At 38.7% G+C, this 15080-nt stretch overlaps 1 protein-coding gene across 1 annotated transcript; it reads right to left on the bottom strand.

The window, feature by feature from the left end:
- Positions 1-290: 290 nt before the first annotated feature.
- gfpt2 (glutamine-fructose-6-phosphate transaminase 2) lies at positions 291-14286 on the bottom strand. Its single transcript, XM_067517540.1, has 19 exons — positions 14139-14286; positions 13069-13176; positions 12275-12382; positions 11776-11901; positions 10832-10890; positions 9921-10055; positions 8940-9001; positions 7065-7144; positions 5392-5506; positions 4996-5159; positions 4579-4674; positions 3660-3757; positions 3387-3507; positions 3054-3211; positions 2731-2845; positions 2466-2593; positions 2187-2354; positions 1714-1875; positions 291-990 (listed from the first exon to the last, which is right to left on the bottom strand). Exons 1-19 carry the CDS (start codon positions 14143-14145, stop codon positions 946-948), a joined length of 2055 nt encoding a protein of 684 aa, XP_067373641.1. The 5' UTR covers positions 14146-14286; the 3' UTR covers positions 291-945.
- Positions 14287-15080: the final 794 nt, after the last annotated feature.

Below are 15080 nucleotides of genomic sequence, written 5' to 3' on the forward strand. Positions count from 1 at the left end.
AACTTTTTTGCCATCGAAAACTTTTTTACATGAAATTGGTTAAAGTCTCTTTATATATAAATAAATCTGTCTTTATGTATATAGTGATATATATTTTATTATATACTTACATATATACCCATAAGCGTGTGTGTGTGTTGTGTGTGTGTGTGTGTGTGTGTGTGTGTGTCTCTCTCTCCCCGGCGGCTGTACCCAGTTGGTAATATATATTGTGATATATATATAGTGGAGTATATATACTATATATATATAGTGGAGTATATAAAACATAGCAATCAATAGCACAATACTTAAATAAATAAACATGTTTATTTACTTCTGCTATAGGCATCATAGTTTAATGGCCCAGCAGTCACAGAGACTGCATGAGAGTGCAATAAAATATGGAAAGATTTTTAGAACTCTGGAATAAAACTGGATAATTGCTACATTTCCCATTATCTATCAGATACACTAGAAACCCCCACTGGACAAAAGAAAATCAGAATGATAAGAAATTAATTAATCAATGATTGTGTACATTCATAATCCACATTTGGTTCCCATATTGTGCAACTGTAAACACTAAAACATACCATATCAATGCTTTTCAGATAAACCTGTTGTATACATTTTGGCTCAACTAAAGATTATAAAAGGCACAGCATGTTGCGTTGAATGTCTGATTGTTGTTCCTCAAGGCCTCATTGGCACTGGCATCTCCTCAGCAGTGTATTGGTCAGATTTCACATTTGTTTTTTGAAAGGCATTGTACCGCATACATCCCTCTTTCATTGGACACATACACTCTCTCATTCACACCTTTATATGCACACACACAAAAATAGCCCTCTAATTTCCCCAATCCCACCACATACTCAATAAGACACATTTGAACACAAAATGTTCAACTCCACAATTGCACTGTAAATCTAGGAGCCTCCTCTCACTGCTGCTGATATTGATTTATTCCACAGTCACAGATTTGGCCAAATTTCGGGGACAGTCAACCTGTAAAAACAAAAAAACATAAACATAACTTATCACATAATGTTAGGGTGAGCAGTATAACAAAAGCACTCCATTAGAGATTTGCCATAATTTAGATTTGGTTATAAATCATGTGTCACATGATGAGTACTGTATCTCAGCTTATAAGTGCACATTTAAAGGTGGATAGAGAAACAGTTCTACACTAGCAGGAGTAAGAAGGGCTCCACAATCACTTCACAATACTGTATGTTAATATTTAACTGCAAGCAAATAATAGTGTCTTGGTGTATTGTGTTGCGTTAAATCAAATTTCACATATATATTGAAATTATACTTTGATATAAATGAATATCCTTAAATAAAAACATAAACCTTTTTAAATTAAACCTTATCAATATTGTTATGTTACCCCTCTTAATGGTACAACATGTAGACACTAACTAAAAATCACACTATGACATCAAAACAAATATCCAGCACTATCAAAGTCATATAAAAACAGATGGTATTGAAAGCATCTTTCAATTTCATACAGAATTTTCAATCAGTTTTCCTTAGTTTGTATGCTCCCATTTGTTTCTGTGGCTAAAATCAATAATGAACAGACAAAATAGTTTCACACATCTCTTTAGAATGTAGGTATATAAAAAGTACATTACATTTAACTACTGAAAACAAATTTGTTTTTGTGCACACATAGAATTTGTATAGATGCAGTCAAAAATTGTGTTGAGTACTTACGTCATATCCACGAAGGACGGCCAGATGGAATGACAGAAGCTGCAGGGGGATGACACTGAGGATGCCCTGCAGACAGTCCACAATATGTGGCAGCTCAATGGTCTGGTAGGCATTCTTAGACACCTCAGGGTCATCCTGGGAACACAGGATGATGGGGCGACCCTGATGGCAAGAACATAAACATTAGTCAGACATTAGTGATAGATTTCAGTTGCTTGTGACTTGACTGTGAGAATACCGTGCTGAGTGTCCATTGTGCCATACTGTAGCTAACTCCCATGTAGTATATGGTCATATGTTGATAATATTTTAAAAATAATGATGATTGGGGTCTGCGCTCACACCTAGTTGTAACGCACTATCACAACTCTGTGACATGCAAAATGTGAGTTTAGTCTACTGTGGCACTCTAAATATAATGTCAGTGTAAATGTGCCTGCTGGTCTATTAAAATGTGTATTTCAGGGGCCTACCGCTCTGGCAGTGACTTGCTGAAGAGCATTCTGGCACTTAACGTAGCAGGCATCTTTCATGATGATCATAATGACTGGCATGTCTTTGTCTATGAGTGCCAGAGGACCATGCTTCAGCTCCCCAGCTAAGATGCCCTCAGAGTGCATGTATGTGATCTCCTTGATTTTCTGCATGAGAATAAAAAAAAAACATAAAACTATGTTAGTAGAGGCTCATATTTTATGCTATTCTAGGGTCAACCGCACGTACTTTTTACCACTTTGGCAATCTCAACTTACCAATGCTCCCTCTAGGCAGGTGGCATAGTTGAAACCTCGGCCCATTACCAGTAGGGACCTTTGCTGGTACAGTTCATTGGCAATGGCCTTGATCTTCTCATCCAGAGACAAAACCTTGTTTATTAGCTCTAGGGAAGTAGAGTACCAATTAGCTGAGTTGAAAGTGCTATGTACTGCAGTATTTTGTTAACGTGGTTGCATCTATCTTTTTAAAGGATGCTACATTATATTGGGATGATTTGTAGGAGCTCATCAGCGTACTGACCAGGCAGCACCCTGAGGCCATTGATGATCTCCAGTCTTCTCTTCTGTAGGGAAAGCCTGTCTTCACTCATCATCAGGGCAAACATGATAAGGGCAACAAACTGACTGGTGTAGGCCTGGACCACGCACACAAGAAAAGGAAAAAGCAAAATATAATTCACACTGGCTATATAACAAATAATGTCTTAAATGTCACCTTATATTAACAGTGAAAAACATGTATTTATTGTGTTTTACACTTAGGGAAATATTCCTTTGTCTGACCAGTATGTGGTTTGAGATTGACCAGTATGTATTTCTGATTTTATGTAAATGTTTCCATACCTTGGTGCTAGCTACACCTATCTCAGGCCCAGCATTGATGTGGACTCCACAGTCTGTTTCTCTACAAATGGAACTGCCCACAGTGTTGGTTATGCCAACTGTCAGTGCTCCACGTTCCTTGCAGTAGCGCAGTGCCATCAAGGTATCAGCTGTCTCTCCTGAGGGAGCAGAGGGAATGAAAAGATCCTTATGATTTAGAATTGCAGCACCACAAAGCCACTGTGGGAGGATGAGTCCCAAAGCGGATGATATTGTCCTCAATTTTCACACAACACCTTGTCAGCATTGTCAGAGTAGAAAAAGATGGGTAAAACGTTTGTGCACTGTTGTCACCTGACTGGCTGATGAAGAAGCAAACATCGTCTCTGAAAACTGGTGTGTTGCGATCCAAGAAGTCACTTGCAAGCTCCACCATGACAGGCAGCTCTGTCTGCTCCTCGAGGATTTGCCTGGTCTGAAAAGTAAGTGAACAAAGTAAATAACCCACCATCATCATCATCATCACCACCACACTCAAAACTGAAAAACTTCATGTTTTGTCATTGTGTCATGATTGGCAGAATGTCTTCATTATTCTTTTTCTAATTTTAAAACTTTACAACTCACAGCCACTGCAGCATGGAAGCTTGTGCCACAGCCGATCATCATTAGTCTTCTGCATCGTTTGATTTCTTTCAGGTGATCTTTCAGCCCCCCAAGAATCACTGAAAAATTAAAGGTAAGATTGTTTTATAAACCAGTACATTTTTGATTTAATCAATGTTTTATGTTTCATTAAATATATTAGTTATATTTTTTTGAGCTTAAAAATATATCTTAGAAGTGATACTTTATCTTGCAGTAAATAGTAGTAAATAGTTAGTAACCAATGAGCCCATTGCATTGATAATCCATTCATCCATCATATTATTATGTTAACCGCTTATCCTGTTCAGGATGTCATTGGGTGAGAGGCAGGGTCCACCCTAGACGGTCGATCTCTGGGCCAAAGCAGAGAAAAAGACCCAGACAGACAACCATTCACACTCACATTTACACCTATGGCAATTTTAACCAATTAACCTCACATGCATGCTTTTGGACTGTGGAAGGAAACTGGAGTACCCAGAGAAAACCCATGCAAGCAGGAAGAGCAGGTCAAGTCCAAATTCAAACTAGGGACCTCATAGCTGTCAGGCAGCAGCGCCAACCAGTCAATGCTGCACGCTGGATTGATATTATAATGTTCAAATCTTCGATACTATGCACATACTGTATAGTCTTATTAGTGGGAGGTCTTCTGTTATAAAGGTGAAAACTATGGGTGACATTATTTGGTGCTCCAGTAATGTGTAAGTAAATGTTTTAGTATGTAATAGAATTTTGGCTTTCAAAATTCCAAGTTTAGATACACAGTTAAAAGACAGCACGAACAAACGTCTGATCGTGTGTGCACATTGTGAATAAGCCCATGTAAATACTGATTCAAGTGCTCCACATATCTTTAAACTTTGAAGGTAAACAGTGTTATAAGATCAATGGTCACCTGTGTTGGTGTCGAAACAAATTCGGCCTCTCATAGTGTTGACTACGGACTCTGGCTGCTCAAAGATCTCCTTCTGCATGAAGGCATCAAAGTTACCTGCAATGGGAGGGGGGCATGTACAAACATCAGATTATCTGCTAAACTGAAAGATGCTGAAAAACTAAGTATTACATTGTGGTTTACAGCCAGCAGAGGGCAGACAAGAATGTCTACTAACTAGATTTGGTTAGTGATACCATTACACTGTACTTGTATGGATACCCTTTGTTAGAGACTGTGTTGTATTCCTTATCTCATGTGTTTAATCATTTCCTTTTAGGACAACATTCTGTAAATTAAACGTCAAACTAAACATAAAGCAATAAAATATCTCATATGCATCAGATACCAAATCTGTGTTTTTGATCATTATCTGACCTTTCATGATCTGTTGCATCTCCATCTGCAGGGTCTGGATTGCCCGCACTGGGTCCTCACCAGCCTGTCTGTTCAACCTATGGATGGAGAGCTTTCCATCAGTCACCACTGCAATGTCATCATCCTCCAGGTACAACACCTTGTTGGTGTGCTCAATGATGGCACTGTAGGTAGAGAGAAAATGGACACACGTGATGAAATGATGATGATGTGCACTAGACTGTTTACAAAAAATCCAGAACCTGTTTATTAGATTATTTACTATATGTTTTTTACTTATTTGTCATGATAGGTATGGTAGCAATGGAAAGGTCTTGCCCGTGATAATAAAATGATAAATACGAATTTAAAGATATGGTTGAATTCACCACAAAACACACACAGCTCGTTTCTCACCTGGCATCAGAGGCAAAGTAATACTCCACAGCCCTGCTATCCCCCACAGAGCTGATGCTGCTGGAGTCTGGACGGTTATGGCTGTTCTTCTCCTGGACCCCATCCTTTAAGTGAGCTGCAAGGTCAAAAGGGTCAAGGATGAGAGGTTGCGCAGTGACTTTGACCTTGAATTAGTGTAGCAATGGGCTCAACAACCAGACTACTCAAACTAAGACTAACAATCTAAGACTAAGACTAACAATCTAACAAGAAGTGAAAATGAGAAGGCTTAGCAGTCTTATATAAGGAGCATTAGAAGTCTTATAACAACTAGTGTACAATTTATTTATGTTTATTTATCGGCAGTGTACAGTTCTGACAGTGTCTTTTCTGATGGTACCATTTGGTATTTGGAACTTTTAAAACACCTAGTGACCTTAAAATCAAATTCTAGGGTAATTCTGCCATATTACTGTAAACCATGGAGAAAGTGCAAAACAGTCACAAGATTTAAGTTTCTCACACTGAGAGGAAGACCAAAAAGGATTTCAAAGATTATTTTTTTCCGCCATTACGACACACCCAGCTTGGTTTCCCCTTGGCCCCGAGTCTCATAACTGCCTCAGACTTTGGACTGGTCTTACTTGAACCATAAATGTTAAATAAAGAGATAAGACTATGAAGACACAGTCGTAAACAAAGTAATAACAGGGAAGCAATGACAAAACAAGCACAACACACATACACACAGAAGTTCATGGCAACACCTCAGAAAAATGTCTTTAAAGTGTTTTAAAAGAATTATTGCACAATAAATGGCAGAGCCAAAAAACATCTTGTACTGCGTCGACAGTCAGCCAAGATAATCACTTCGAGAAGCCAGTGGATGTGCTTCAGTACTTTTTCTCAGCCGTTAGAGCAACAGTACACTGTAATCAAATCAATTTTTATTTATAATTTTTGAGTGAGAAAGTGAAGAGAAAATACTCCCTTCATTGGAGACATGCTTAAAGCTGCTGCAGAGCATAAGGTTTGGGGTATGAGGTTTCTGAACCTTTGGGGAGCTAAGATCTGCAGATCTGAATGAACCAGTGTCATAAGATGAGCTACAGCTGGATGGTATAAGTGGGGTAGACTCTAAACACCCTACAGTGCCTGTGTTGCCCAGTGCAAAAGATTAACTTTAATTACTTTCTGATGAAGAAAGTCATATGCATGGCATCATAACTACAGTGCTAGACTGTTTTATGAAATAATTTAATAAATTAAACAAATCAAAAATATAATTAAATATCCCCTAGTTCTTTAAACAGTTAGAGTGGTCAGTCAGGAATTTTTGAATGCCAGTTTTTATTTATTTTATTCATACTTGTATACTTGCATACATGCAGCTTACTCTGTTCAAGTTCTTTTATTTGCAAAGTTATCAACCATATTGGTCAAAGTATAAATATATTACTTGGCAACCTAGATACTTTTAAGTGATTATCACCTGAAACAAGATTGTTTTAGATAATATAATATAATATGAATGTAATATGCTATGAATTATCTAGATTATCATCCAGTGTTTGCACATGCTGCTTTGAATGAGTACAATGTACAATATCCCTGTGTGTGAGCTTGCATCTAGGCAGAGATTTGAGTTGAGGTGTAAGAGGATAATGGCAGACAGAAGGAGGAACAGAGCTTACCACTGTTGTACTGGACGGGGATATTTTCGGTCGCTAGCTCGTGCTCACTTCGCACGCCAATGAGCAATGGGCTTCCTCTCCTGCAGAGACAAGAATGAAGAGATGAAATAAATCAGGCAGAAAGGAAGAGGGAGGAAGAGTGTGAGTGAGGATTAGGTTTTGTAGACACACAACAATGTTAGAAACAACCATTCATTGATGCTTTGTGAAAGTATATAAGGCAACCTGATATCCCAACCTTCTTGTTCCAGACAAAGCAGAAGCTCTATGGAACAACTTATGGTATCATTTCTATTCTCTCCCTTCCTCCATTAATATTTTTTTCTTCCATGCACCATCTTCAATAAGAAATTTAAACATTAATAACTTTGTGCATAATCCAGATGTTGGTCAGATATCCTGCCATTTATTCCAAACCTCTTCTAAACTGTCATGAGCGAATGACAAGTAAATCGAACCTTCTATTCATCTGCATCCTTGTTAGATTTTCTCACAGTTCCTGGATCAAGTCACCGGTAGTTGGTTAGTTATTAAAATGTGTGCTTGTCCTATTGGCTGTGAAGACAAAGCAAGTGCTACTACATTTGACAAGTGAAGGAGAGGTGTGTATAAAGAAAAAAGAATGTACAAGAAACCTTTACAAACCTCAAAACAGAACCTCTTAATGGTTTGTCATTGTGAAAAACTAATTCCAGGAGGCCTTTCTGTATTTCCCGTCTGCATCTCTCTTTCACTTCTGGTTAAGTTTTCTCTGGGGCTCGGCTACGCTGACGTAAGACAGCTAGTTGTTTTAAGGGGTGTGGGGCTTGAAGAGGGAGGTTTGCACACAGAAACATGTGTTCGCTATCCAATACAATATTTACCCTAAGGGAAGGAGCGACTGGAAGTATGGAAGCAAATGGATGAAAGAAAAGTTAAGAACTAGAAAAAGTGTGATAGAAAGGGTGAGGATGAAAGAACAATACATGAAGAGAAAGTTGCAGCTGGGAAGTTGATGCTAAAGGCTGGTCGTGACTAGCATCACTAGAAAATTACAAACATTCCTCCTCAGAGACAATGTTGACCAAGCAGCATGTCAACCACAAAACTACAGTGAGTTTAGCCAAAGCCGTGCAATACCAACATTAGCTACGAGAATCTTCTCACAATGCACACTAGACAACTAATATGCCAAATTTCCCTGACTTTAGCCCGTGTTGTGCCAAGAAGCAGCCTTTCCAGCACTGGCACTTCTGCGCAACCTTTAGAGCACACATTTTGCAGCCCTTCTTCCCTCCACCCTTATCTCTAACCAGTTATTCTTACTCCCATGCTCCAGTGATTTCTCTTTTCCGTGACCTACGATGGCTCACTGAACCTGACAAGGTATGAACTAAAAAAACGATGATAAGAAGTGATTAACCAAAAGTCTTGCTGGCAGAGGCCCGGAGCCGAAACAGGAAACTCTCTGTTAATGAGTCACAGAGAGGGAGGCATAGGGCCAACATCTCGGACGCCAGAGGCCTAGGAGGGAGAGAAGGAACCTGAATTCAACCTCTGCTGCCCCTGTCTGTCTCACCAGAGTCTTAAGATGCAAGGAGGATGGACACGTGCAGGCGCACAGGGATTCACATGTACACACATGAAAAACAGCACAGTTTTCCAGTATCATACGCAAAGAACGCACTAGAGTCATAACATGTCGCATTCAATGGATGTTAGTAAAAATAAGCCACAAAAAGTGAATTGAATAAAATCATATTTGGGATTGCTTCATAGCAGCTATACCAAAGATGAGTCATCTCCAATGAGTCTGGCTCACTGAACAGACACTGGACTATAATGCAAAGTGAAATGCGAGAGCAATGTGTGTGTGCCAGTATGCGTATTACTAACCTGGTGGACACAGCATCTCCAGGGAAATGGCGGCTTTTAAACACCAGAGCGAAGGCCCCCTCCTGAGACAGAGGAAACATAGAGCCTCAAAAAAGTCAAAACATAAGAATCTAATAAAATAAAAGCTGTGAATGTATAGGTAATCACATATCCCTATGAAGTGTGTAACCTTCAAAAGAAACCTTTTCTGAACACAAGAGGACTTTTTCTTTAGCCCAGTGGGGTTTGATAGTTGTGTTTGAGGCGTGGGTGGGGGGTTAAAAGAAATAAGACTTCTATTGTAAAACAGCTGTATTTCGAAAGCTCTGACTGCGATGACGTCTGTGGTTACTAGAAGCAGATCTGGCTGGGTGTGTATTTGTGTGTTTTGTGTTGAAATCGGGGGGACTTAAGCATGAAGGTGAGGGGAGGGCGTAATGTTGACGGGGGTGTTAGTGTGTTTAACTATTTGGTTCCTATTACTCCATGTGCAAAATAGCTGCTTTCCCTCATATGTTCTTCAAAGGGCAGAGAAACAAATCTGAGTAAAGAAAGTGTGACACCCTGAAACACGAAAATCCCACAATGGAAAAGACACTCTTGCACCATCTAACTAAAAAAACATCAGTTTCAATGAGTGATGATGTCACTCCCGAAGCAATTACAGCTGTTGCCACGGGGACTGTTTTTGTTTTTGGGGGTGGTTTGCAGTGTTTTTATGATAGGAAATTTAAAAAATTAGTGTAGACGCATGTGTGTGTCAGTCTGTGTGTGCGTGACCCGTCAATGACACATTTTATGACTTTAAATTGCGCGATGCCACGAAGCTGATTACTAACATTTCTTCCTCTTTGACTGAAAAAAAAATGTCTGTCCTTTCACCTAAAATGAGTTATGTGTCTCCCTGACAAATAATAAAATTATTAGAGAAGGAGGAGTAGTATTCAAACAACTGCCATAAAGTGGGTTAGGGATTGTTGTTGCCATGTTGCCACTACTCACCAGCTGCTTAGTCACCCTCTCTACCAGCGTCGAGAAGGTGATGTTGTCATTCTCTCGGTTGTCATAAACATATTTGATCAATTTTGGGATGACTTCTGTGTCGGTCTCTGACTCAAACTCATATCCTTTGAGGATCTAAAAAAGTCAGAGATAGAGTTTGTATTTATATAAACATCATGCACAAATTCCATCCAATTTTTTTATTCTTGCTGTTTCTCAAAAAGTGCTATAGGATGTTCACAGTTCATTTTCTCCACCACTTTTTAAATGGGTGTTTGAATTGCTGTAAAACAAGCAGGACTTTAGGTGAAAGGTAAAAGCTTTCAGGTTTTAAGTTTTTGAGCAGACAAACTTTATAAGCTGGACTGATTTTACACACTAAAGTCACATCGGTGACTAAATGTTTTACACAAACATTTACTCCCATAAATGTTATCACATTTAATTGTAGTTTAGTATCTGTACATATACAGTAACATTTATTATTTTTGCATTATTCTTCCTGCCAACAGTGATCATAGTGTACAATGGCTTTCCTCTGTGGGAACTAGATCTATCTATCTATCTATTTACAGTATCTTGGTTTTTAAATTTTAGTATTTTGCTTGTTTTTTCTCAGGTGTTGGGCAGGTTACATTAGAATACCAACCAAGCTGAACAGATGGTACAGGCAGAAATTAATATTTGTAAATCAAACCTTTGCGATATACTGCATTCGGCAGCCTTGAACCTGGCACTGGTTGACGAATCAAAAAAAATTAGAAGAAGCAGAATAGCTTCTAACTGGGCAGGAAGTAAATTAATCCTGTAATGACGATATAAGCTCTAAGGGTGGCTCCAAGATTGGCAATAAACAGCACTGTGAGTCAGTTGCTTGGACAACAGCAATTGCTCATTACAGACTGACTTACCAGGTACTCCTTCAGCTCTTTGTAGTTGGTGATGATGCCATTGTGGATAACAACAAACTCTAAGAAAAGGAAGAAAGAGTAAAAATATTAGATAAAGGAGTTAAAGGGTGAAGTTGTAATAAGACCTCTTTGTACGTTCTCTCTACTGATGCTAGTCATTTGTCTATTGAATAATCTATTTTTAATGTTTACTACAGGAGAGATACTAGCTATGATGATATAACTGGTCTTACAGGTTTTTGCTATCCAAAGAATTTTACTTTTGGCAATAGAATGTATGTAGGGATCTGAGGATTTAGAAGATTCTAGATGGCATTATCATGGTGAAGTAAAGGTAAAGAAACAAAGAAACAAACAAATGAGGCCTACCTGTATATCAAATATAACAGTTAGTCATAATTTAATACATTCATTTACTTGGCAGCAATTTGTTCTCAGTATTGATGATGTAAACCCTGAAAATGCCATAGATAAGCATTATTAATTTGGTCTAAAGCCAAGGTACATTACTCACACACACACACTCACAGAACATCTTTTTTCATCTATTATCTGTTTTGTAGGTGGCTGGCGCCAAACCCAACTATTATTTGGTGAGAGGCAGGCTACACCCTGTACAGGCTGTACACACAGAGACAGACAACCATTCCCACTCACATTTATATGTATGGACCATTTAGAGTCAGCAGTTAACTTCATTAACTGGATGTCTTTGGACTGAGTGCTAAACACTCCTCCACCTGGCCTCACCTAACCTGTGGTTTCAATGCTCCGCCAAGCTGTATAATGAATGACATAAAACGTCATCAAAAGAAATTGATCTTCCATTATAAGCAAACCTTTTATACCGAGTTTTATACAGTGTGTTTTACAGAGATTTATAGCTGGATGATGATGATGTGTTAAATGCACTTTATATGTATATGAGAGTGAATGCACATTACCGTTATTCTTGTCAGACCGTTGAGGGTGGCTGTTGACAGCACTTGGTTCTCCATGTGTGGCCCAGCGAGTGTGAGCGAGTCCAAAGTGTGTGTACAGCTTCTCATCCAGGTCGAGTGAATCTCTTTCTGAATAAGAAAAACAAAACACAGATGCTTTCACTGACCTGAATAGACTGCAGGGAACTTTAAAGACAGAAATTGTAGCCAAGAGAGGTCAGTGAAGGGAGCATTGTGCTTTTGAGTTTTTAAGAATTTTAAAAAATTGTTTAGATATGGATAGAGTAAATGTGTTTTTTAAAATAACCTGAATGGCTCCTCTGTTGCTGGGATATATGAAGGACAATAACAAAAACTAAGACTCACTATCAAATATTATTTGAAATATTTCCTTTTTAAGAGATAATATTTTAATAGGCATGAGCAACTGTCAAAACCCTCTCCATTGTTATTATACAAACAAAATATTAAAATATGCAATATAAAATGTGCATAAACTTACTGTATAGCTCCTCATCCAGAGCCTTGACCTTTCCCTTCTTCTTGATCAAACAGATGGCGATGCTTTTGGTATCAGTGGTCGTTAAATGGGTTCCATCCACAGCGACACCTGCAATTCCATATATTAATGATGAGAGATCAAAACATCACCAAAAGACGGAGATATTTCGTAAATGAATAATATAAGCCTTTGCAGTATTCATTTATTATTCATTTTGTGCTTCCGTGTTTATGGGAAACACTGACAAGACCTAGCTCTGTGGCCTCATCCTGCTCAAATAGGATGAACAAACACAAAGTGCACATGTGCGTGTGTGTCTATATAGGTGTGCACACATGTGCGTGAACTACATTTACTACACGTCACCAGAGTTTCATCAGGTGTAACTGTAACTGTAGCTGTCAAAGTTTAATCCTACAAACAACACATTTAGTGAAAATGCAGCAGTTTAGGTGTTGCCTGTTATATGAGTTTCTTCATTCATTATAATTCAAGACGATTATGATTGGGCATTTAACCTAATTGTCATCAATCATGTTCAAAGGATTTGGGTGTGTTAGTACAACAAGAGATGACAGACTAATGACATCACACAAGACAGCATCTTATGTTAAAGTGTATAAATCTTCTGACAAATTGTTGTTCTCCAATCTCTGAATAAAACAAAATGATGGCGAGATTTTAATGTCTGAGAATATGGCACCCAGGTTCTGCCAGTGAGCACTATAAGCTTTTGTGCATGGTGTGTGTGTGTGTGTGTGTGTGTAACAACTCTCTGAATTCAAGTGTCTTACCTGCTGAATCGTACCCTCTGTACTCCAGTCTCTGCAATCCCTTCACCAGAGTCTCAAATATCTCCTTTCGGGTGCGAGGGACTTGGTAATTCAGGTAGGCAAAGATCCCTTTGAAAGAGGGAGAAAGAGAAACAGAACTTGAATTCTCTGACATGCTGCAACTGCAAAGAGCACAGTACTAACCCGTTAGGTTTCTTGAAATAATTGTCTTGTCTTTTTTAATGCTAAATTTTGATACCAAGGACACTGGAACAAACAGTGGCTACACCATTGGGTAATAGTTAACATTCACTCTGTGGTTTATTCATATGTCATTATAGAAGCATATGAGTGTTCAGTGTTTGAGTTGTAGTATTTTTATGGCCTGTGACTGAGATTGCGAAATCAGAACCACACAAAGCATACATGCATCTTTATGTTAAATAAAAAGAACTTTGTGTATAAACGATACCCCCCACCCAAGTTCACTGTGTGTGTGGTGTGGTGTGTAGGAATGTCTTGGGCAGCTCTCTTGCAGCTGGCACACAGCTGGCCATTGACGGACGCACATTGCGCGCAGTGTTGGAGCAGCCAGGCAGGTAGGCTGCTGAAAAACTCCTGCAACCTTGGCCTCTTCTACACGAAAAAGAGCCCGGGTGACTGTTCGAAGATTCACTGAACGTCAATTTTCCACTTAGTAGGGCAGTAAAAAGTGTAACATGCACTAAACTAAGGAGGTGAATCAATTCAATAATGCTACTGTAAGTGGCTGCTATATAACTGGTATGACTTGAATCTCTTGTTGTCCACATTCATTAGTTAAAAATATGACACGTAGCAGTTGTGCATCTTCGGAAATGACAACAGACTGCTGTGGCACTTCTGAGAGATTATTTCTGTTGGTACTAAAAGTAGTAATAAAGTAGTAACGACTATATGAGTCCTATGATATGATCTCATAAGCTACTTTATTGATACATGACATAGCTGCTTCGGCACAGGGATCTACAGGAGGTCACTTTCCTGCGTAACAACCGCAATTTCCCCCAACAAGCTTTCAAATTTGATAAATCACATAAAAGAAGTCTTACCACACATGTTTCAAGGCTTTTCTTCGTTTCTGAAAATTTGTGTTTAGATGACTTGTAATTTTCCAGTTGCGCCAAAGTCTGTGTTCCTCCCGACGTAAAACCAGAGCGACTGTACACTTAGCACACTCCCATTTCGTATTTAAATCTTGTTTCCTGGAGCGGCGGGGCCCCGCCCCGCTCCCCTGACCCCTCCCACCTCATACAGTCTGCGGAGTCTCAGGTGTTCCGGCTACTTCTCCGGCAATGACGCGCCTCAACTATTAATCAAAGGACAAATTAAGTGGTTTGTCAACTTTCTCAAAACGAAATAACGCATGGTCACTGTATGTATTTATTTATTGTAAATGTATTTAGTAAATGTATTACACTGATTTCTTCTGTTAACTTTCATCACTTTGGCTGTGAATGAGAGTGTAAAGGATGAGTTACATGTTCGAAATAAAACAACTGCCCCAAAGATCTAAATAAGCATTTGCTCTGTAAACCAAGAGTATAAATGTATGTATACCTGAAATTAAGAGTAATCTATCTAACTGAGTCTAGCGTTAAGAAATATTGTTTGAAATATAATACAAAAATTTGATATCTGCAGCAACTTGTTTTACAGAGAAATAATTTAAATTCTCTTACAATCCCATGGGACTAACTCAAGAATGAGTCAGTAGTGACTAAAAAATAAATGAGGCACAAAAATGACCCAATTAATTCCATAGGTTCCTGAGCAATTGCAGCTAGGACATTAACTTTCCACTGTTGGAATGTAAAAATGGTATGTTACAATCATTTGGCCCTTGATTTAGGAAAGATCAACTTATTACACTTCTTCCGTGTCATTCGGGAACAATTTGTTATTTTCATTTCTTGACTAGTTCCTCATTCCCAGATTACTGCTCACAAAGTGACCTAATTAAAAAGTACACCTGCACAGGTGGGGCTCAATTC

Source organism: Channa argus, chromosome 10 (assembly GCF_033026475.1).
Source record: "Channa argus isolate prfri chromosome 10, Channa argus male v1.0, whole genome shotgun sequence".
Lineage (NCBI taxonomy): Eukaryota > Metazoa > Chordata > Actinopteri > Anabantiformes > Channidae > Channa > Channa argus.